This window comes from Aquila chrysaetos, chromosome 5 (assembly GCF_900496995.4).
Source record: "Aquila chrysaetos chrysaetos chromosome 5, bAquChr1.4, whole genome shotgun sequence".
Classification (NCBI taxonomy): Eukaryota; Metazoa; Chordata; class Aves; order Accipitriformes; family Accipitridae; genus Aquila; species Aquila chrysaetos.
The window spans coordinates 67,397,769-67,421,181 of record NC_044008.1 but is presented as its reverse complement, the minus strand read 5'-3'; the positions used below and the strand labels follow the sequence as shown (position 1 = coordinate 67,421,181).

Genomic DNA, 23,413 nt, shown 5'->3' with positions numbered 1-23,413 from the left:
CATCCTGCCACTACCCAGCGCCAAAAAAAAGTGCAGGGCAGCCCCAGCCACCAGCTATTTCACCCACCCCCTCGGTTTGCACACACCTGCTCTTCCTAATTGCGTATTACACAGAAAACATCCAACTGGCTGTCGAAGGGCAGGCGCGGGGTGGGACCCTGCGCAGCCCCAGAACCCCCCGAACCCGGCCTGCGCAGGGGGAGAGCCCCAGCTTCGGGCAGGGAGCTCCCGCTTGTCCCGAGACATCCGCGACCCGTCGCCGCACGGTGTCCCCGGCTCAGCAGGGTGTCACCCCACAGCCCGCTGTCCCACGCTGACCCCTCGGAACCCTGCATCGGGGTTATCGGTGCCCACGGCTGCCAGCCCCGGCGCTGAGAGCAGGGGGAGGCCGGCTGAGCCAGGCTTTGCTGTGCCCAGGCGCGATGCTGAGCCGGTGCCTGGGGGAGCCCGGCTTTGCAAGGCCGGAGCCCCAAATCCACCATCCGGCACTGCCGGGGTGCGCCCATCGTGGGGGGGGTTAAGGCACAAACCCAACCAGCCCCAACTCAGCGTAGAAAAGCCACGTACCGGGGACAAAGGGCTGGGGGAGAAACCCACGAGTGGGGCAGCACGTAGGGCAGGCCGGGGGGGGGGGGGGGGGGGCTGTGCTGCGGTCCCAGGGGACCAGGGCACAGAAACCGGGGTGGTTGCAGCACTGCGTGTCCCTGGCAAAAACCCCACTAGATGGTGCCAGCAGCCCACGCACGGCCCACGGTCCCCCTGCACCGCTGGCCGGGGTCACTCGTGTCCCCGCTGCCAGGGGCTCGGCGTGGGGCTGGCTCTGTCCCGGTCCCCTCCGGGCTGTGCTGCCCCACCAGCACTCCAAGGCACTGGTCCATACTGGGAGCCAAAAACAAGGCAGGTGTCCCCCGTGTAAACCCCTGCCTCCAGCAAAGGGACATCAGGGGGAATAGCTGCAGGGAGCTGCCACCTCTCTGGTCCCCAGACCCCCGCGGCCGCATCCTCACCCTGCGCCCTGTGCAAACCCCAAACCACCCGGCCCATGACGAGAGGATGCTCAGCTGTCCTTCAAGCATCAGCTTGTCTTTTGGTTTGCTCTCCTGCTACGAGGGATCTTCCAAAATAGTCATAATTTCACAAGAGTACTGAGGCAGTTCATCAGCACTGGAGAAAAACCCTTGAGGAGCTGGTGGGAGAAATTCTGTAGAAGTGAAAAAATATTCTGCTTATTGCTATGGCCCCAGTAAGAATTAGCCCAACAGCTGCAACAGGCTGTAATCAAACATTTAAGTTTAGTTATGCGCAGGACTCCACCAGGGAAAGGGAGAAGGAAAGAGGAGGACAGCACAGTGAAAAAGGTGGGAACTGAAAATACAACATTATTCCTCACAAGAGTATCCTAAACTGACCCAAGGCGGGTATTGGCCAGGGCCACCACACTGTGTTTGTAGTAAAACTTCGTGTCCCACTTGACCGATGGGACTGCAGGTGTGAGCATCGCTTCAGGCCCCAACTTGGGGCTCCGGGGACACGGGTAGGAGCTGGGCAGGGATCGGGAGCCATTGTAGGACCCTCCGCAGCTCTCCAAGGCCACCTGGTCTGTCTCCAGCAGCCGTCGCAAGCCGAAAAGGGCAAGAACAAGGTAAATGCATACAATCCCTCCTCTGAGCCTGTCTGTGCTTGTGCACATTCACACCCGTGATGTGTGTCCCCCCCAGGTGCTGGGCCCCTGCTCTGCATCCCGGGGCACCCTTCAACACCTCCTTCGGTCACTTATCCCCCTGCCATCCTCCACAGGAGCCAGCACCTCCAACAGGCTGGATTCTGGAAATCAGCATTTGGCATAAATAGGGAAATCCAGGCTTTTGCCCATTCCCGTGGCAAAGCAAGCACGGAGAGAGATAAATGCATGAAGGGGTGAATGAATAAATACCAGGAAGCTGAGGGTACAACCGAATTTGGCTAAGGCCGCCGAGGACCGGGAGATGCCTGTGGCGGGGCTCTCTGGCATGTGCATTTTAATAGTCCCTATAATAACACGATTGTGTGATCCTTGTCCCTCCTTGGACTGCCTGCAGGCACCAGGGTTGATCAGAAAAGGGGCAGCTGGGAAGAAAGAGGAAGGTCAGGGAGGGGCAAGCCAGGTCTCTGGACCCACCCCCCTTTTTAAGCATTAAAATAAATAACTGCACACACTTCCCAATCACAGAGCTTGCTGGGATCAGCCCTGAAGAGGTTAATTACCACTCTTTCCAATAAATGAATTTCTATGTTTTATAGCAAGCAAAGCTGTTTAGCAGAGGCCGACCAGCCCATGCCAATTAATGCCCGTGAGTGTGCCTGCTGAACCGTGTGCCCCTTGGCTGATGCTACAGTTCCTGCGTGGTGACACATAATTATCAGCAATAAAGCACCCCCTGATCAGGGCCGGGTCTCTGGTTATTCTCAGCCCGTGGCAGGAGCAGACATCACCAGCGTGAGGGCCGGCAGTTCGGATGTGCTCTCGTCCGCTCTGGTGCGAGACCAGGGCAGGCAGCAAACCCTGTCCTGGTTCGAAATTCAGCCCAGACTTGGCCGAAAAGAGCCCCAACCCGCACAGTATGGTACCATGCCGGGTTTTAGTCTAGGTCTGGTCCTGCCCTTCCCAAGGCGAGGATGTGACCGACTGGCACAGCCACGCTGCTGCGGCCGTGCTGCACTTTAGTTAGCTTTGGCACATGAGTTCTCCCCCCCCAAAAAAAAGAGCTTCGAAAGGATGGCGAGACAAGATTTTTCTCAAGTATTTTTGCCTTTGTGTTATTATTTGTAATATTATAACATATTGCCTCTTCTTGGAGGTGTTAAAAGGGCAGCAAAGGGGCTGGAGGACTCTCAGGTCCAAAATGTGTTTGCCAGAGCAGGGTGGGCAGGACTCGCTCCTCTCCCCACGGCTGGTCCGAGGGCTGCCAGGTCCTGGCTGGGGCTTTACCAGCCCTGAGGAGCGACGGGCAGGTCAGCGCTTCTGCCGTTCGCTCTGGCCGGCCGGAGGGGCCAAACAGCGCCGGCTTCTCTGACCGCGACCCCGCTCGAACCGCAGAGCCCATCTGCCGCGGCGGCCGAGGACACGCGCTGCTGTAAATACGGCCGGTTAATTGATTGCTCTTGCTCCAGCAGATTTCCCTGAAATCCCTCATCGGTCGGTGATGGATCTGTTTCGTAACAGCTCCCAGAAACCTTCTCCCATCGCAGCTTGCGCCAGCAGAGCATCGCTGGGCTCGCTCACATCCCGGCCGCGTGCTGCAGCCCCTGCCTTGCCACACTTTGCACACCTAAAGCCAGAAGCTCACTGGCACAGGGTGGGGGGGTGAGGGCTGCCCAGGGACCCATGAGGACAAGGTTTCTAAACTGGGCTGTGGTGGTGCCGCTTGGCCACCGACATCAGCCCAACCCCATGCTGCCCACCCTGGGCTCAGCACCCTAATGGAGCCGACACAGCTGGAGGTGGGTGGCCCTGCAGGACCACAGCACCCATTGCCACCCCAGACCAGACCCAAGCAAAGCAGCCAGAAGATATTTTTTTCTTACCAGACATGGGCCAGTTGCAGGGGTGAAAGCCCCTGGGGCAGCTCTGGCCCTAGAGAGGGGCCAGCTGCAGATGGGGTCTCTGCAGGGCAGCCTCCTCTACGTGGTTTTTCTCTAACAAAACCCTGTTTTCCTGAGCAAGGGAAGGGCCTGTCTCTCCATCAGCCCATTTCATCAGCCCTCTGCAGCAATCATGCCAAGGAGCTGCCTGCATGCGTCTCCCTTTGCTTCTGAAGAGCAACCAAGACACGCTTGCATGGTGACATTGATGCCCTGAGCCAGCTCTGGGCAGCCACAGACACTGGGGTTGTTTATTTGTCCTTCACAAGAATTTAACAAGAAAAGAAGCAGGAAAGGATCGTGTGAGCTCTCCCCGGGGAGGGCTGGAGCGGGGACAGCTGCCCGGCACTGGCAGGGACACCACCCCACCACCAGCATCCATAGGCAAGGTCACCGGTGAGCCCCTCCAGCCCACCCAGTAACGCTCCCCCAGTAACCCTACAGCAACCCAGCATGCCACAGGCAGTGGGGCAGAGCTGCCAGCCCCGTCCCACCGCCCTGCTGCAGCCACCCGGGGCCCCACGGGACCCTCAGCACCCGAGGAGCACAGGAGCAGGCGCTGCTCTGCAGGCAAGCCAGGAGCTCCGGTTCTGCTTTGCACCATCCTCCTCCTCCCTGGAGCTCGGGGTTTGGGCCGTGCAGAGCTCCCCGGTGCTGGCTGGCCTGCAGCAGCTGCAATGAGCAGCTCTCTTTCAAGATATCGAGTGCTCTGCTTTGTGGCAGAGGGCAGTAAGCCCATTCTCCGCCTGCCTCTCTGTCTCTCTCCTGAGCCCTAGACGATGCTCAGAGGAACTGCAAAGAACTGAGAAAAAGCAGGAATGACAAATGCCGTCCCCTGGGACAAGGGGACCTCTCCAGAGCTAAGCAGCAGCCTTCTTCCCCACCTGGGATGAGGCAGGATCTGGCCAAGCGGCGGCTGGTGCTGCTGCCCAAGACTCTTGCAGGGCGGCGGGAGGTTGGAGCTGGAGCACCCCAACCCCCAGGCACGGCCCAAGTGGTGGCCCCGAGGCTTGAGAGCAGCAGGCACCATGCAGACCCGTACGACACTGGGACCGGTGTGGCCATGGGGAGCACTGGTTTGAAGGCAGACACACCAGACTGGCCCAGTCACCCCTCCTGGCACTGTGATGGCTGTCCTGCAGGACCTCCCACAGCAAGACACTCAGCAGTCACGTCTTCAGGCCCTTCCCCTGGGGCACCTGGAGAAGTGACAGCAATCTGTGCAAGCAGATGATAGCTATCCAAAACCCCATTGAAACACGGGCCAAACCCCCATGGGACACGGTGCTGCTGGGGGAGCCGTGCGGAGGGAATCCAGAGAGCGTGCCACCGGCAGTGCTGGGTCTTTGCCTCCTAAAATAGAAGAATAAATGTGTTCAGGCTCAAAGGCTGCAATGCTATTCCATGTTGGCATTGCTTCGCCCTCTGAGATCACCCTCGCTGGGGGCGGAGAAGCGCTTGTGAGCGTGAGTTAGAGCTGTGGGGCACTGCTGGCGTGTGGATCTGAAATAGCACCTTTGGGGATGGTGCTGGACCCCTCCCGGGGCAGGGGAGGAGCAGGGCTCTGCTGCGGGGGCCAGGGGCCCAGGTGGGATGGGGACCGGCTGCTGTGACTTGCAAGGAGCCTGGCACAGAACCCCGTGCGGCGCTGCAGGAGGAGGAGGAGGAGGACGCGGGTTAATTAGCAAGGGGCTGGGAGAGGGGGAGAGAAGTAGGTCAGTGGATAACACACAACACCGGGTTCTTGGAAAGCTGCTGTGGCTTCGTGGCATGTCGGGGACCTGGCGGTACCCGCAGCCGCCCCGGGGCTCTCCGTGGAGATCAGCCAGGAGATGCAGTCATCCACTCCTCTAGCCTAGCCCAAACAGCAGCCCTAACCCGCTCCCAGGGAGGAAACACTGGGTCAAGAAACCAGTTCAAGGAGACCATCGGGGATGAAGAGAAAGACTGCGGGGACCTGGCGTGACATCTGGCACACACATACCAACCTCCCCCAGGAGAGCGTGGAGATCCCGGGGGCAGGCAGGGACGGATGGGGATGGAGCGGGCAGGGCCTCGGGGCTCTGAGTCAGGCCACCAACGTCACAAGCTGCCGGTCCTGCGATACTGGTGGCCCCCGAGAGCCCCCGCGGCGGACAGGAGATGCTGCTGGGGTCAGTGCTCATGGAAGAGGTTGGGGGAGAGATGCTTGCAAGCAGGGACCTGGAGAGCTCAAACCTGGCAGGTGAAGGCAGAGAAAAGAGAAGAGCTGCTGCCTTCATCCCACAAGTTTCAGTCTCCTTGTTCAGGGAGGGCAAAGTCATAAATTTCGGCTGTCTGCGGTTTGCGGCTCCATAGAAAATGCTGCCAAAAAAAAGTGTTTTCAGCCCTGGAGCAAGTGCCTGGCTGAGGGCAGAGGGACACTGAAGCTGAACAAGTGCCAGGCTGCAGCAGGGGTGCTCGGTGGTAAATTTAAGCCCCCTGACAACGCGAGTGCTTTTCCTAACCTCGTGCAGCCCCTCTTTGCAAGGAGCTTTGCGAGGAGGTTTCTTAATGCCTTCTAAACTGCAGGCTCCCAGGGGCTCATGCAGAAAAGCACCATCAGCCTCAGAGCAGCAGCTGTCCCTGGGCAGAGCAGACCTCTCCAGTCCTTCATCCCAGGCTGTGCTGGATGGGAGAAGACAGAAGCCATGTCTTCAAACATGAGCTTTACAAGATGCCTGTATCGTGCCCCATATTTAAAAATAAATATATGGGGGGAAAAAAAGAGAGGGAGTGGGCTTTAAACAAGCCAGGATGGAGCAGGCAGCAGTGAGAAGTGGTTAGAATCTTGCAGGAGGACATCCCTGCAGCTCATTCTCAGCAGCATTCTTTACCCTGCCTTTGCTCAGCACTGGTGCCATGGCTTTGCAAACACTATTTTTTTTTTGCAAACGACTATGCATAAACAAGGCCGTGTGTGTGCAAACACTATTCCCCTCATTCACAGGTGAACACAGCCCTGAAAGACCCTCTCATCTGAGTCCACCTGAGGGGAGGAGCAGATGCCAGCACTTGTCTGAGGCTCACCACACAACCGTGCCCCCCAACACCGGGGAACACATACCGTGCCATGTGGAGCGTGACATGGCGGCAGCGAATCCAATTTCTGAGGCAGCAGAGCCAGAGAAATGCCAAGCACATCTGGCTGTGTCAGGTCGCCCCGCACCGCTGGCACTCGTCATACGGATCTAGGACAAACCCTTGCTTTTGTTTTCTCCTGTTTGGGCATCACGAGCGTCCTGGGCTTTGTAGGATGGCAGCTCGGGAACATTAACTCACCGTAGGGTTATTTTGTCTTCATGCTAAACTCTTCCTGGAGATGTCAGCTGCCAGAACATGTCATTTATGCTTCACGGCACTGCCTTAGCATTTTGTGGACGTGACAGAGTGACAAAAACCAACATCCTTGAAGGAAGGGCTCAAGCCGGATGGTTCTCCTCTAACAAACAAGGGCGAGCTGGGCTGGGCTGAGCCGGTCACTCGGGGTGGCTCTGAAGGGGCCAGGGATGTCCGTGGTGGTGGGGACATGCCGTGAGCTGCCCTGAAACTGCCTCAGTCACTGGGACGTGTTCCCGAGTCCAAAGACTTGGGCCGATACCGCTTTGCACAGACCTGGTGAGTGCGGTGGGATGCTGCCTGCCCACCTCCTGGGTTCTAGTGAGTCATGGCACATCGCCCTGGGAAACGGGAGGTTACGGGAGTTAACTGGGTTGCTGCTCTCCTTGCAACGGGCAGGCAGGAATGGCAGAGTCAGCAGGGCTTTTGGAAATGCAATGGTGGGGTGTTTCTGCCCATGGCAGCTGCAGGTTAGTGTCCTCATGGGGCTCCCTCTCCCCATCCATCCCAGGAAAACGCTCCACCAGTGTGAGCCTGTCTGCAGAGACCGGCAGCCCCCACCGCAGCCCCTATTCCCCGGTGTTCGCCTCTCAGAGCCGGGGCAGGTTTCCCCACTGGTGCTGGCGCTGGGTGTGCGGATCAGGCTGGGGGGACCAGCTCAGCGCTGCTCCAGCAGCTCACCCTCCGCTCCCCGTCAGCTCGAAGCGATGCCACGTGTGCGCTCTCCTGCTGTGCCCTGGGGCGGGATGTAGAGCAAGGGCTGGTTAAATAAACACGCTTGTCTCTTCCGCCTGAGCTTGCAGCAGCCCAAAATCCCCTCTCCCTGGGCTCAGGCAGGATTGGTCCCAGCCTCACCACCTAAAAGTTTTAAAGTGTAAGTCAAAAGGATCACGCTCTTCCAGATATTTGGTCCTCTGATAATGGCAAAGGCTCGTGCTTTCATTTAGCACGAAGGAGCGATGCTGCAGAGCCCAGCGGTGCTACGGCCCACGAAGTGCCCTTGCGTTCTTTGCTTTGCTGCAGCGGTTCAGCTTGGGACCCCCTGTGCCTCCTCTGGAGCTTGCTAGAGGGCAGGGAAGGGATGTGAGTCTGGTGGATAATTAATTGCACATATTAACTTGTACCTGTCAGCGGCCACCGTGCAAGTAAGATGGGGCTGAGCACCAAGGTGTCAGTGAGCGACTCCCTGGGAAGACGAAGTGCATTTGCAGGACATCTCTGTGCACTCACACACAGCAGTGCATGGCGCTTGGGAGCACCTCAGAAGTGCCTGGGTGCTCTCCTCTCAGTGTCCACAGCCCCGCTGGAACTTTGCCTGGAGAAGACGCCATGCAGGGTGAGCAGCACCATGCAAGGGAGCGGGCTGCAGCCCTGCCTGGGGTCCAGCCCCGGCTGGCAGCCCCCGTGGACGTGTCTCTGCTGCATCCCAGGTGGGCAGTTGGCAATTTGCAGCATTGCACTTTTATTTTTCACCTTTAAAGAAGCTGCTCTGTGATCAGGGAACACAGCAGTGCTTTGCCTTCCTTGACTCAGTTTACTTTGTAAAAAAAAAAAAAAAATATCTACTTACCCTTGCAGCTGCCCCTGCAAAGGTTTTTAGCAACACCCCCCCGGCCTGCAGCACTCAGCCAGAGGGATGGAGCCAAGGAACTGGAGCTGTGGATTGAAGACTGGGACTTTTTTCCTTCCCACGTCCCTGCTGTGAAACGAGAAGGAACTTGGCCAGCATCAACACAACAAGCCACATCCATCAGCTCTGGTTAACTACAGACAATTGTTTTGAACATTACTGGAAGGGAGAGGAGACAAACACAGGAGCATGCACACAGGTCATCGCACAAGGAAAATAAAGCCAGTCCATTGCTGCAGGAGGTCCTGCCTGACCCACGGGGCGAGCGTGGCCCTGTTTGGGAGATGTGAAGAGGTCTCCAAACCCCGGTGTTATAGCAGCATCCCCTCCGCTCCTGGTGCCACTGGAGTTACACTGGCCTTGATAAAAATGAGACCTGATTTTGAGCATAAAGCAGCTGCACGGGGTATCTTACCGCTGCCAGCTCATCTCTGCTTCACGCTGATGCTGGAGGAGGCTGATGGAAGCGAAGTGTACGTCGTCCCTCATCTTCGAAGCCACCGAAGAGCCCCAGAGCCCTGCTCAGGCACTCGGGGAGCAGCTCTGATGCCAGGAGACACTGTGGCTCGCAGCCGTGCCCTCTGGCCCTGTGGGGAAGGGGAGCCCTGAGCCCCCCTTTTCCCCACCGGACCCCCAGGTCAGCTTGTGCAATGATGTCCCCTGCCCTCTACTCCCCTCTTGCAAACATGCTTTTGGGTTCTTCATCTTTTATTCCCAGAGCTCCGCTCCTCCTGGCTTAGCTGGCAGTCTCCGTCCCGCTGGGGACAGTCCCCAGTGCCTCTGCTCACACGGGGACGCAGCCGCCCCGTTAACCACGGTGAGAGGGGCCTTGTCGTGTTGGCAGCTGGTTACAGGTGGCCGGGGTGTTCTGCAAACCGGAGACATGGCGAGACTTGTCCTTTGGGGCAGGGCAGAGTCCCACGACGGCAGGCTCCAACCGCAGGCAGCGAGGGGAAGGTGCCGTTTCACGGCTCACCGACACCGGTTTGCTTCCTTTGAAACAAAAACAACTTGGGGAAACCAAGAGAGCTCAAGGGCTGGGTGGACGCCAGAAGTTCGGAGAGCAATACCGAGCCGGGCGTGCAGGAGCTCAGCGGGATGGTGGCCCTGGGCTGAACAGGGACGGCTGCTGCTGATACTCACAGACAGAAAATATGTTTTAAAAATGAAATGTCCTGACAGGCCGCGGTTGAACTGGAGCCCCCGGCGCAGTCTGCAGAGCGGAGACAGTGGCTGCTCAAGCAGCGCTGTCAGGAGCTCTTACGGTGACGCCGGCTTCGGCGAGAGGGCGGCCGGGGAGTGGGGTTGGTGCATGGGGAGCTGGCAGAGGTTTCCTCCTCTGAACCCAAAAGGGACAGGAGGAGAGGTTTTGGGGGAAGCCAGACCAAAATGCTGAGATTCAACAGCTGAAGGTTGCAGCCAAGGAGCTGCCACCCCTGGTCATCAGTCCCCCAGCTTGCAGGACACCGGGGCAGGGGACACGCAGCCCACGCTGTGCGACCTGGCACATACGGAGGGAACATCAAGCTCCCTTGTAAAATGAATGAAAACCTCTTTTTTTTTTTTTTTTTTTTCCCAACCTTGCTTTCTGACAGATCCATCCTTCGCACATGCCCTGAAAAGGAAGGAGCAGTTTGATCATAAACATGGCTATGGCAAAAATCAGCTCAGATCTGGGGCAACACTGCGGTCACTTTTGCCCCGTGATGTAAAGGTTTATTTTAAGGACAAGGGGTCACTGGGGAAAGGGGTAGAGGACCGTGGCATGAAAGCCCAAGGAGTCAAGGCCATACAGTCAGCAGGGAACGGGCCTTCACAGGCAGTGACAGGAGCCTCCTGCGGGCAGGCAGCATCACTGGGGGATGTTTACAACATGACATTTTCATGCACTCTGGAAAAAAAAAAAAAAAGCGGTTGGTTTTCAGGGCGAGAACGTCACGTCTGCCTGCCTTTGCACTGGGGCATGATGCAGAGTGCTGCTCGCATTAAGACACGGGTCAGGGGAGGCACGGCTGCAAACGCTGCTTGGGGACAGGAACGGCAGCCCGGCTGCTTGGGATCCGAGGCGAGACGTGACGATGGCTGCAGCGTCCCCAGCAGCCTCGGTGACGGCCTGGGAGAGAGGGGCCGTGGCCCCAGCCCAAGCTGCAGGAGCACCCTGGATGGGTGAAGACAGGCAGGGGGTTTGGTCCAGCTCCATGGCAAGTTGGCAGGGTGCCTGTGAAACCCCGCTCTGTGCTCCCGTCTCCTGAGTCTGGGGTCTTGGGCATCTCCTGCCCACGTCAGACCCTGCTGCACCCGACCTTGTGCTAATGCTGTGGATCAGCTGAAGAGCCCATCTCCCTTCTGACACTGCCATGAGAAGCCATATATCCACCCCTGGCTCCCCAAAGCCCTTCAGTCATCCCTCATCAGTGCCAGGCTTTCTCCAAGCTTCAGAGTAGCTCCTCTCTTCACACTTAAGTTTCTTGGACAATGGAAGGACCCTATGCTGTATTTCAGGGGTGTTCTTAGCTAATTCTGCCATTTTTCTCCTGGAAATACCTTACCCGTGCATGCTAGGACACGTATCAGTCACCCAGAGACGCACTGCCAGGTACACCCTTGCAAGTCCTGCCCTGGTGAATGCTATTACATTTTTGTACCATTTCTTTCCATCCCTCTTTCACGTTCAGCCCCACTGGTCTGTCAGCACCCCTGCCCCTCCCCACTCTGCTCCTGCCCCCTCTCCCTGCCCTTCCCCACCTGTACCCTGAACCCTGGACAGCAAGACTGCTCTTGATTTGGGGCTTTCATGCCTGCACTAGCATCAGCCATACAGCCGAGAGCCTCCCGCCGCTGCCCAGACTGATTTATTTGCAGTGGCCAAGCGTGAATGGAGGCAGCGTCCATGGGGATGGTCACAGCATCCTCCCCGTCCCCAGCCCAGCCGCCCATCGCCTCTGTGGCTGCAGCCCCACACGGAGGAAGCTCAGCCCCACGTTGAGGAGGTTCAAGGTTTGACCCCACATGGAAGAGGCTCAGCCCTGCTCGGAGCAGCATGGGGGAAACCGGCTGCTCAACGTACCTTGCAGCACCCCACCGGTTGACTGGCTGCCAGCTTTATTGGTCCTCAAAGTGGATCAGCGCTAATACGAAGCCATGTGCTTGTGTCTAGAGAGGTTAAGGCACGTGCCAGGGCTGAGCTTCCCTTCTCGATGCCACCATAGTGGGCAAAACTGGACAGAGCCAGGCACTGGGACCACCGGGACCGCTGCAGCCTGCCACAGAAGGAGGTAGGCTGGACCCCTGCTCCCACACGGCACGTTGGGGCTGCAGGGACACACATCAGAGACCCTCGCAACACACATTTAATCTCCTGATGACCCGAGAGCGCTGCTGCAGAGCACGTCACCCCATGTCACCCGAGGAAAAACCGTGTCGGTGGCCCAAAGAGAGGTGAGCTTTTCGCTCCAGCTAATAATCCTGGCCAGGGCAAGATAAGAGAAGCTATAGAAACTCCTCCAAGCCCGAGAACAGCTGCACTAAATCCCTTTAGTCCTCAGCAAGACATTTGTTTACAGGGAGACTAGATTTTATTACCCGGGGTTGTCTAGTACAAGCTGTTCGCGGGCTCCCTGCCTGCCCCCCCGCAACACCGGTGCTGGCACGGGTCCCTTGTCCCCCTTGGTGGGGGGGGGGGGGCATGGGGGCTGCAGCTGGAAATGGGATTTGGGTCAAGGTGGGTTTTCAAAGCCAAGAGGAACTCTTTTGCTTGGAAGAGGTCGGTCATCTGGAGGAGGGATGAGCCGGGGAGCACCCGTGCCAGGGTCAGCTTCCCTTCGCCCCTGTGCCCGAAACCGGCTGCCGCGGGCGTGACACCGGGGCTGAGCACCCTTGCCAACAGCTGCACAAGTGACACGGTTTCCATGAGTCTTTCCATCCCTGGGGAGGGTCCTGTCCCCTCGGGCAGGACATGCCATGAGGATGCCGTTGGTCCTCCTGAAGCGATTGGTGATGCCAGCAGGGATCGCCTCCAGTCCCTCCTCCACCGGTGCTGGAGGACCCCAAATCCAGCCCTGCTCGCCTCTCCTCCCCTCGCTCTGCTGATGCCTGGTCCGGGGCTACGGGCAAACCTCAGCCCTCGCCTCCTGCAACCAACTCCTGCCTCTTGCCGCCTTGCAATTACAGCCTTTAATTAAGCCATTAATCCCGCCTGCCACTGGGGTCACGAGGCAGCGGGGCAGGAGCTGGGGTTGGTGTGACCCTCTCCAGTGCTGGTCACCCCCACGTGCCCCCCGAAATGGGGCCAAGCAGCAGGCTTTCCCTGCTCGGGGTGGCACGTACCCCGCGGCGGCCCCACCAGCATCGGGAACAGGATCCGTCCGGCGACATGCTGTTCCAGACAGAGGCGGCACGGAGCACCACATATGGCTGATCCATCTATGTATGCATCAGGGAGGGCTGCGGCTCCCCTTTAAAGTGGGGGTGGAAGCTACGGCGGTTCAGATTTCTCCTCTCACCTGTCACTAAATCAAAGGCCATTTGGATTTAATCTCCAGGAGAGGCAGGTTTAACCCTCTCCTGTGCGGCTGGGTGTCCTCACACCAGGGTGAGGACCTGCCTCACCGACCTCTGACGGCAGCGGGGGCCATCCCCTCTCCCGTTTTTGCCTCGTCTCCCATCCAGTGCTCATTCCATGTGGGAGAAGCAGTACTTCACCCCGCGAGGCTGTTGCCCAGCCACTGTCTGGGGTGATGGGCAGCAGCTGGGGACACGCTGCTCGGCGGAGACGGTCTCGCTGGGGTTTCTCATTACTGACTGCGTCCTTCTCACCTTCTCGGCTGGAACACCAGAAACCCCTGCTGAAAATGCAGCCGCTCTCACGTACACCATGAATTTAACCACGGGCAGAGGCACAAGCGGGTGGCAGGGGCTGGAAACGTCCTGCAGGCATGGGTTGCCTTTGCTGCCTCTGTGTCCTGTTATGGGGTATAAAAGGCAGAGGGTGCTGGGGCACCGGGCATCCCAGCGCAGGAGTCAGTGATGTATCAGCTCCCAGAAGCTGGCCCAGACTCACGCAAATGCGTCACGGCGCTGCAAACTATTTGCCACCACGGTTGTAATGATGCTTTGCTGCCTGCGAGCAACGGGCAAGGCACACCGCTCCCATCGGCTAGGAAAGCACTTCACCCCACGTGTGACTGTGTGGTGCTGATCTGCTCGCTGGGCAGTGCGGGTTACTGGGGCACCGTGTCCAGGACTGGAACAATGCCCGGCACTGGCTGCTCCAGCGCCGTGCTGGAGAACGTTGCTCCTGGCTTCCTCGGCAGCCACCGTCCCCTCTGAACCATGACAGCTGAGCATTGAGATATAGAATCATAGAATCATTGAATCATTTGGGTTGGGAAAGACCTTCAAGATCATCGAGTCCAACCATCAACCATGCCCACTAAACCATGTTCTGAAGTGCCTTGTCTACGTGCTTTCTGAATACCTCCAGGGATGGTGACTCAACCGCTTCCCTGGGCAGCCTGTTCCAATACCTGACAACCCTTTCAGTAAAGAATTTTTTCCTAATATCCAACATAAACCTCCCCTGACGCAACTTGAGGCCATTTCCTCTTGTCCTATCTCCAGTCACCTGACAGAAGAGACCAGCACCCACCTCACTACAATCATATGAGCTCCCCAAAAACACATCCAGATGCAGCATGGGCTGTTCCTGAGGTTTGCAAATTGTCTTACTGAAGCGCATCTCAGCACTGCAGCGGAGCCGTGTCTGGCAGCGGAGCTGGGGAGCACTCAGCTGGTGGGAAACATTCATGTGCTCTTTTGGGTTCCCCCTCACACGCTCACTTAAGGCACCAAACATAAAGCTTGCTAGTGAAATAAAAATGAATGTTTGTAAACATCAGGACCTTTTTTTTTGGGGAGCGCTCAGCTCATACCCCTCCAGCACAGGAGCTCTGTCCCTCCTGGGCAGCTGCACAGGCTGGTTCAGAACAGAAGAGGCACCAACCACAGTGTCCCACGTCCCAGGCTGCAAACAGCAGTGGGAGGGGAGCGTGTTACTTGTGCAGAGCCCAGTTTCTCCTGTACTAAGTGCTGTTGGCTTTTCCCAGGAGGGGGGGGGGGGGGGTCCAGCTCCCTCCTCTGCCCTCCTCCCCGTGCCTCCCCTGCTCCCTGCATCTGCTGCTGCTCCCTGGCTCTCCCCCACCAGCCCATGGTGGGAAGCAATAGCGTACACACCATTTTCCAGTGTTCTGCCCCAAACTGCCTTCTCCTGACTGCTGAAGGCTGCCCAGCCCGCAGGGACTGCGCTTGGGCAGGGGCCGGCTGGTGTTTCAAGCTCAGCTCGCTGCTCATCCCGTGCCCCGGCACCGGCTGGGACCTTGGGGACCATCCCTCACCTCCCCCCAAGGGGACCCCACCGCTCCGTGGCTGTTGGCCCTGCAGAGCATTGGCTTTGGGCTAAGGATGACCAAGAACCCTCTCGTCACACGTATCCAAGCTCTTCTTGCTCCAAGACCTGCCTGTGAACTCTGGGTGTGAGGTTCTACCTGCCCCAAACCCACCCCCAGCTCGTTCGTGCCCATCCCAGCTCCTGCCCACCACTGCTGCCATCCCTTCACCCTTCCTCCCGCTGCCTGCACTCCTCCCTGCCAGCACCTCAGGGCTCTTCTCCCTCCCTGCTGCCTTCCAGGCAGGTCACTGCCTCCCTCCCTCCCTCCCTGGGCCGTCACGGTCCCCTTCTCCCGTGGGCGTACGCTCCTGCTCAGCACTGGCACAGGCTTTGCCCCCGCCGTGCTCCAGCCCCCACGGGTGCAGCGTGTGCCCTCGCTGCAGGATCCAACACTCCACCTGAGTTACTAAATCCAAAGGGGCCAGATCCAGGCTGCTCCCGCAGCCCTGCTGAAGCCAAGAGCCAGCTCGGCTCCGCTCACCAGCCCGGTGGGTCCCCACGGTCCAAGGCACAACTCGCGGGGCTTTTCTGCAGGACTCATCCATGAGTGTCCCCACCTCCAAGTGCCCACAAAGGTCTCGTGAGTCTTTCCCTGGGGAAACACAGGCTTTAATTTTTTTTTTTTTTAATAATACCTGACCCAAGCTGGCTGGCCAAGCTCTCCTTCAAAAATACAGTATTTAGGCACATCATTCTGGGCACAAAAGGCTGCAGTGGAAAACAAGTCGCTGCATTCATCCTTCTCTGGTTTCTTCCCTTCCTTGCACACAGTCCCCCTGCGCTTTGCTTTCCCTGCTGTCAGTGGACATAAGCTAATATGGAACGAGATATTCATGCAGAAGGCCTTTGGAAATATTCATTGCTCATCTCTTAACAAGATTACTCCTGAAATCCTCCATTGCTCTGAGGGAGATTTAAAACCTTTCAGGCTCTCGGTAACCATAGCAGCACAGATGTGAAAACTAAGGGGAGACAACTGATGTGAAAAATCATTGGGGATGTACAGACAGGCTGTGTGCGACTGCAGCGCCAAGGCAGGGAAGCTTCTTATCTGCAACATATTTCTTTGTCTAACACAGCCAGGGCTGGCTCTTCCCCCCGGCCAGACCACGCAGGACACAGCCGCTCTTTGCAGAAATGACTCGAACTGCAGACAGCGGTAGTGACGTGACCCGGTGGTGGCTCCCATGGCACCAGGGTCACCTTCTGGCCACAGTTTGGGAAACCCTCCATGGCTAGCGTTGCTGCTCGGTGTTTCCAAGAATGTCCATCAGCTCACGGCTCCTTCCCTGCAGGGTGCTGGCTATCATGGAGATGGTTTAGAGCCAGGACGGGGTGCTTGCAGACCGGGGTCCCCATTCCCTCCTGCCACAGGTTCCTCCTTCACCTCGGGCACCTGTAAGCGAGATACTGGGTGTTGTGACGTTGAGGCCCCCGGCACCTCTTGAGAGCCAGCTGAGCCCTGCCGAGCTTTGCCATCGTCGTCTGGGAGGAACCGTGAGAAACCCCTTTCGTCTCCTCTCTTGAAAACCCCTGTCACTATGGCTATCGAAGCACAAAGAAGCATTAACAAAATTTTCTTCTCATTAAAAAAAAATGGGTTTTTGGCTTTAAACAGCTTCCAAAACTGGGGTGAGATTACTTGTCATGCCCTACTTCCTCGCCGCCTTTGGTTCTTCATTTCCACTGATGTCAATGGCATGTCAGGCACCAAAAGGCGATCACTGCTTCGTTCATGTGCCTAAACCCAGCGCCCTCTGCTCATCCACCCCTTCTGGTTTTTGGCCCGCTGAGGTCCTGGGGCTGTGCCATCACATCTTCTGCGTCCTCAGCTCTTTCCAACTTCTGCGGCTCAGTCCTTGGCATTGCCTTGGGACTTGCCTCATGGCACAGTAAGTCTCTCCAGAAAGAGCTTCACATGTGCAAGTGAAAGCACGCTACTGGATGGTGCAAAACCCCACAGGGTGCCATGGTGTACTGGGTGTTCTGGACACCAGTCCCATTGCCAGTCCCAATTAAAGGGACCCAACCTTCCCCTTCTCCCAGGGCAGGCTGAGCCGAGGACAGGACTCTGCTCACCCTTATGCAATCTCTTGGCTCTGCTGATAATAAGATCAGATAGGGAAAACTCTTAATGTGGCTAAAATGTAACACTAATTGGGGAATTAAGAGGCAGGAATAATTCTTGTAAAAAGGGCTTTTGAAATCAACAGAATAAATTCAGCCAGAACTAAATGCTGAAAGAGGTACTTTGCTACAGAAAGAAAACCAACTGCATTAAACCTACAAAAACTAGTCCAAAGCTAGGAAAAAAACCACACGTGCACAAATTTAGGATAAAAACTTACTTTAACTTTTGAGCAAGTTCCCTTTGTACTTGCATTTTGCAGAAAACAGCTTCTGAAACAACTCTAGCATGAAATAGGGGAGGTGACTGCTGAGGAAACACGCCTGGACTGGGCGACCTGCACCTCTACGAGCAATCCTGCTTCCCGAGGTGATGCCCAGCCACACGGAGACAGGGACTGACAAGCACCCCACCTCTCCGCCCGATAAGTCAACCAACCGTTCTGGGTCACAGTTTTGCTGAAGCCGGGTCACGGCCAGAGTTCCTACCCACGACTGCTCGGCATCTGCTCGTGGAGCTTGCGCTGCATCGTTTTCAGGATTTTATCTTCCCCTCAGGTTAAATATTTCATAAAATCACAGAATAACTGACAGCTGAACGTGCAGGTTATGACGCATGGGTTTCAGGAAGATCTTATTTTTCCGCTCAGGTCAAATATTTCATAGGCTCACGGAAGAGTTGGGCACGTTTGCAGCAACCCCGTCTGCGAACAAGTCCCCAGCCCCAGATAAGCGCAAGAAATGCTGTCGGTGACACCGGCCACCCCCTGCCACGTCCGGCCATGAGCCACCCGACGGGTGGGAGACCCCCACCGAGCTCCCCTGCTGCCAGCAAGCCCGCGCCAAGAAACACACGGTAATCTCCAGGGAGGACAAAAGGGCAGGACGGCTCACGCAGCGCGACGGCTGCGATGCTGCCGGCTCCCCAGCGCTACCGGCAGCGGCGGGCGATGCAAGTGCAATGTGCAATGTGCAATGTAGCGCGGTGCTCTCCAGGGCTGGAGTGGTTTTCCAGGACTGAGCTCCGCGGATTGGCCCGGAGCACCCGGCTCTCCTCCCTCCTTGCCCTCCCTCCTTCAGCACCCTCAACCCACGGAGATTGGACAGCCTGGTGCCACATGGCAGAGAGGAACCAGGATAAAAGATGAGCTGGACTTGGGGACTGTAGCATCTGCGACAGAACAGCCGGCAGAAGTTTGCAGGGAGGTGGCAACAAACTTCCCTGGCTGCGCTGAGCTGGTGCAGGGGAGGACGGACAGACAGACGGACAGACGGACAGACGGACGGACGGCGGGGCTGCGGCCACCCAGGGACACCCGTGAGCACCAGCTGCGGAGCATCCCGTCCCCTCTGCGCCAGCCATGTCCCTGGTGGTGAAGGAGAAGAACCACGTGCGGTTGGTCTTCTTGGGTGCTGCCGGCGTGGGCAAGACAGCCCTCATCCGTCGCTTCCTGATGGACACCTTCGAGCCCAAGCACCGGCGCACGGTGGAGGAGCTGCACAGCAAGGAGTACGAGGTGAGCGGGGCCACGGTCAAGGTGGAAATCCTGGACACCAGTGGCAGCTACTCCTTCCCGGCCATGCGGAAGCTCTCGATCCAGAACAGCGATGCCTTCGCCCTGGTCTACGCCGTAGATGATGCCGAGTCCTTCGAGAGCGTCAAGAGCTTGCGGGAGGAGATCCTGGAGGTGAAGGAAGACAAGTTCCCTCCCATCGTGGTGGTCGGCAACAAGGCAGAGAGTGGCGGCGAGCGGCGGGTGCCGGCAGAGGATGCCCTGTCGCTGGTGGAGCTGGACTGGAACAGCCGCTTCGTGGAGACGTCGGCCAAGGACAACGAGAACGTCCTGGAGGTCTTCAGGGAGCTGCTGCAGCAAGCCAACCTCCCCAGCCGGCTCAGCCCGGCGCTCTGCAAGAGGAGGGAGACGTTGCCCAAGGAGCAGGCGCTGAGGCCTCCCATGAACAAGACCAACAGTTGCTCGGTGTGCTGAGCCGGCCGCCCGGGGCTGGGAGGACGGCGCCGGCAGCAGCGGCACCAGCTGGAAACTCAGGTGGGCTGGGTGGGGAGAGGCGCTGCCTTGGCCAAAACCAACCCTGCTGCCTCCCACCCCTTTCCTCCTCTTCCCCACCCAGCCCGCCGGGAACCGGTGAGAGTTGGAGATGACAAGGAGGAGGGATTTGGGACTCGGGACTCGGAAGGGATGCTGGTCGCTGGAAGGGCACGGGGAGAGGGCGAGTTCCCAGAAAGGCGGGAGGCGTACCTGGGAAACCGCCGTCGGTCAGCCGGCACGTTGCAGGCAGGCGGCTCCTCGCGTACTAGGAAAGGCGGATGAACAACAGGTCTTTGGCTGCATGCATCAGAAGGCAGATGCGGGCATCTGTGCAGCTGCATCGCACCCGCCGGTGCCGCTCTCCCGGGTCTCATGTGGGTCCTGTGTCACCTCGCCCCAAGCACTTGCACGTACAACCTCCTGGCGCGGCTACAGTTACAACAACTGATCCAGTGTCCAAAGTAGTTTTGGTTTTGTACCTTGGCGTAGAGCATGCGATAGGGACGTCTATGCAGTTCTTTGGTTTGCTCTTTTCTCTTTTTGATTTTTTTTTTAAGCATACCCAATAAACACGTTGTTGCAAAATGGAGCTGGAAAAGGTCTGGGTTTCTCTCTCCTGCACTTCAAATGCTGTAGTGCCTGGTATCAGTGTTTTATGCCCAGACCCCTTATCACTGCATTTGCTTTCCCTCCTCCATGTTCCATCCCTATCTGGAGCGTTCTGGCACTGGAGGAGCCTTCCCAGCTCTCCAGCCTCCCCGGCAGTGTCAGGATATTCGGTGTTACGATTTTCCTGACAATTTAACCACTAAAGTTTTTACCAAGCATGAGTAACTAAAACCAAAACAGCTCTTCTCATGTCCAAGTACAGAAAAGAACAACAGCCATTAAAAGACAGCTGATCCACTGAAATAAAAACCATAAACACATTAAAAGGAGATAATAAAAGGAGTGGGAGAAGAGCACAGAAGGGCAGTATTTACTGTGCTTTAGCATGCACCGCAGTGATACACTCTCCCCTCGCACAGCCCATCCTTGCTGTAATAAGCGTTTAGCCTGCTCAGCAGCCGCACAAACACAATAAATAAAGATCTTTCTTAAAGCTTGGTGGATTAGAGAGTCATCCACCCTGGTCCAGACCCAAGGCAGCCGGGCAGTTTGGGGTCCCCCAGCTTTCAGAAGCTCAGCCCTACAGTATGGCGTGCCTCTGCCCAGCCTGGCCGGGCAGGCCGGTGCAGGATCGCACCCAGTGATCCCAGCCCCTTCCCGACCCCGGGGAAGAGGAGGGGAAGGTGCCGGCAGGGAGAGCCCAGCCTCCCCGTGGGCACCCCTCGCTGGGGCATCCTGCTGCCACGTCCCCCGCGGGCACTGGCGCAATGACAGCGACCTCCGCGCAGGCAAAATCCTCCTCCTGGAGCCCGGTGAGGGATGAGGCCGGGGGGTGGGCAGTGGGGAGGGCAGGCAGACGCTGGCAGGACCCCGCTGCTGCCGCCCAGGTGGGTCAGGTTGCTCTCACCGCTCTTCGGCTCACAGCCGTGTACCTCGTGCTGCCACCGCGATGCTCTGCGAAGGCGTGCGGCCGCTCCTCGCCCAGCGCCGCGGGGACACGTGGAGCAGTTCAAGGCAGAGCCCTTTCCTGGGGTAAAAAAAAATAAAACGGGGCTTCTGCCTGGAGGGAACGAAATACAAAGAAAGTTCACTTTCAGGAGCTGACCCAACGTGGTGGCACCTGGCCCGCAGCAGGGGTGGGCATGATGGATGCAGCCACAGGGGATGCTGCACCTTGGCTGTAGCCATCATCTGGGCCACCCTGCCGTGGCCAAATGGGGACGGGGCCACCCCTGCCAGCGCTGCCCACGCTCGGCCCTGACCGGGGGTGACCTGGCCATGGTGAGGCACCTCCTGGTTGCTGCAGCGGGTCCTGCCTCGATGACCCGACCTCTCACTAATTAGCCAGCCCTGCGGGAGTTTCACTACTTGCAGAGAGGGTTTTTTTGGTTTAGAGCAGGGTTATGGAAGAATCGGGAGCACGAGGCCTTTTGGTTTACAGTATTATGCTAAAAGCAGAAGAAAACCTCTTTGCAATGTAAAATTAGGAAGCTGGGACAAGCAAGGCTGCCTACCAGCCCCCTCCGCGCAGCACTCCCCGCGCGTTTTGATCCGTGATATGGACTGGAAACAGCTCCTTACCTCTGGGGTGTCCCAGCAGCCTCCCCAGGCTCAAGGTGGCGGAACCCCCCAAGCTGCCGTGGGCAGCGGCTCCCCTGTTCCCCACCGCTGGCCTCCCTGGGCAGACCAATAACCCCCGGGTGCTTCAGGACCCCCACTCCCAGCCAGCCCCGGCCCAAGACCTGCGGGACACAGCAGCCACTGGTGCAGAGATGCTGAGCTAGATGCTGGAGCTACAACAGATGCAGAGACTGAGCTGCCGCAGGTGCAGAAGATGCAGAAACTGAGATGCTGGAGGTGCAGAAGATGCAAAGACCAAGACGCTGGAGCTGCAGACTGAGATGCTGGAGCTGCAGAAGCTGCAGACCGAGTTGCTGGAGCTGCAGATCGAGTTGCTGGAGCTGCAGACTGGGATGCTGGAGCTGCAGACTGGGATGCTGGAGCTGCAGGAGCTGCAGACAGAGTTGCTGGAGCTGCAGGGCCTCTCTCGACGGGCCCACCTCCAGGTGCCCCTGCAGTCCTGGGCTCCAGCAATGAGTGGAGCCATTGGAGGAGCTCAGCCAGCAGCACATGCCGTTACACACCCAATGCCTGGCTGCGTTATACAGCCCCTCCCGCCGGCTCCCGGCTCTCCCAGCAGGCACGGTCCCGTCCCTGTCCCCCGTCCCCATGTCCCCGGCCGGGGGACTCAGGGGCGGCGGGTAGGGATGCTCTTGGGTTGGAGGGCAGCGCTCCCCAGCCCTTCTGCCCCTCACCTGCAAAACCCCGCTCTGCGGCATTGCGGGTTTGAGGGTTTTTTTGCAACGCTCCCTTGAAATCTTGTTGCACGGAGCTGCTTAGCTGGGGTTACAAAGAGCTGCCTCGCTTGGACCTTGGGGTTAGCAAGCTTTGGCCATGCAGGAATGTGGTACGGAAGCTGGGGTTAGCAAGTATTTGCCATGCAGGGACTCTGGCAGGACGGGAGCCTTTTAGATGTCTTCTCCCCGTGGCTCTGTGCAGGATGCAGGGCAAGGGAGAGCAGCCAGGAGCCTCAGCCCGTGCCAACCTGCAAGGCACCACGTTTTGCTGCAGGAAGGTTGTAGAATAGCTGTAATATAAAAATGCATATAAAGCAGTGTGGTAAGAACCCCTGGTGTCTGTCCCAGAGGAGCGATTTGTGCAGACACAGCGTTGTCCTCCGAGGCGGTGTGAGCCCTACCCCGGTTTCTGCCCGTGCCCATCGGTGTGCTCAGGCTTGAGCAGTGCTTCTCTTGCAACCGAGCAGGGCAAGAAGCGACCCCACTGCAAACGTGCCGAGTGAGGTTAAAAATAGGCAGGTCCTATGTCTCACAGCCTGAGATGTGTGTGTGCGCAACAAGTCTTCAGCCTTTGTTTTAGCAGAAAAATGTAGTTAAAAGGGCACTCTCGGGGCAGCTGGGTCACACAGGGGTGGTAAAGCCCTACTGAGGGCGAGAGCTGGTTTTGGTACCTAGGTGTGTCTCTGTACAACGTGATGCGGTGAAGAACTGAACACCTGCAGCTCATTTCCTTTCAACAAGCGGCAACAGGTGAAATGGCTTTTCTTTCCCAGACACCAGTCACAGCTACTGAACGCAGCGTATCTGCAGCATGGAAAGCCGAGTCCATGGGACTGGCAGGTGAGGGCAGACGGACCGTGTGATAGACCGAGCCGTGCACACAGAGGTTGGCTAGAGCTGTCCCTGCAAACATCCCGCAGGCACACGCCTAATGACAGGAGCAAAATTTGCCCTTCCTCCTGCTTCGCCTCCCAGGAGGAGAGCGCAGCTGGGGCAGACGCTTTGTGCCAGGGCTTCAGGAGAAAGCCTGGGGAGAGCAGGGTCCTTCCAAACATCTATCTGGGTCCCCCCCCGGCTCAGCTCTGCCCTGAAGCGTTCAGTTGTCCCCAGCAGAGCTGTGGGGACAGAGGAGTTAAGTGTAACCCCGGGCACTTGGAGCCTGGGCCACTTCTCAGCGGGCCAGGGGAACAGCAGATGAAGGGGCTCTTGCCTCCAGAGC

The 23,413-nt window shown here is 57.9% G+C and overlaps 1 protein-coding gene across 1 annotated transcript; it reads left to right on the top strand.

The window, feature by feature from the left end:
* The first annotated feature begins 18,456 nt into the window (after nt 1-18,456).
* On the top strand, nt 18,457-19,587 carry LOC115342189 (GTP-binding protein Rhes-like). Its single transcript, XM_030016161.1, has one exon. The coding sequence runs from the start codon at nt 18,542-18,544 to the stop codon at nt 19,166-19,168; it is 627 nt and encodes a 208-aa protein (XP_029872021.1). The 5' UTR covers nt 18,457-18,541; the 3' UTR covers nt 19,169-19,587.
* Nucleotides 19,588-23,413: the final 3,826 nt, after the last annotated feature.

What these genes read in the sequence shown, in the direction of transcription:
- LOC115342189 (XM_030016161.1), top strand. Translation starts at nt 18,542, where the DNA reads ATGTCCCTGGTGGTGAAGGAGAAGAACCACGTGCGGTTGGTCTTCTTG.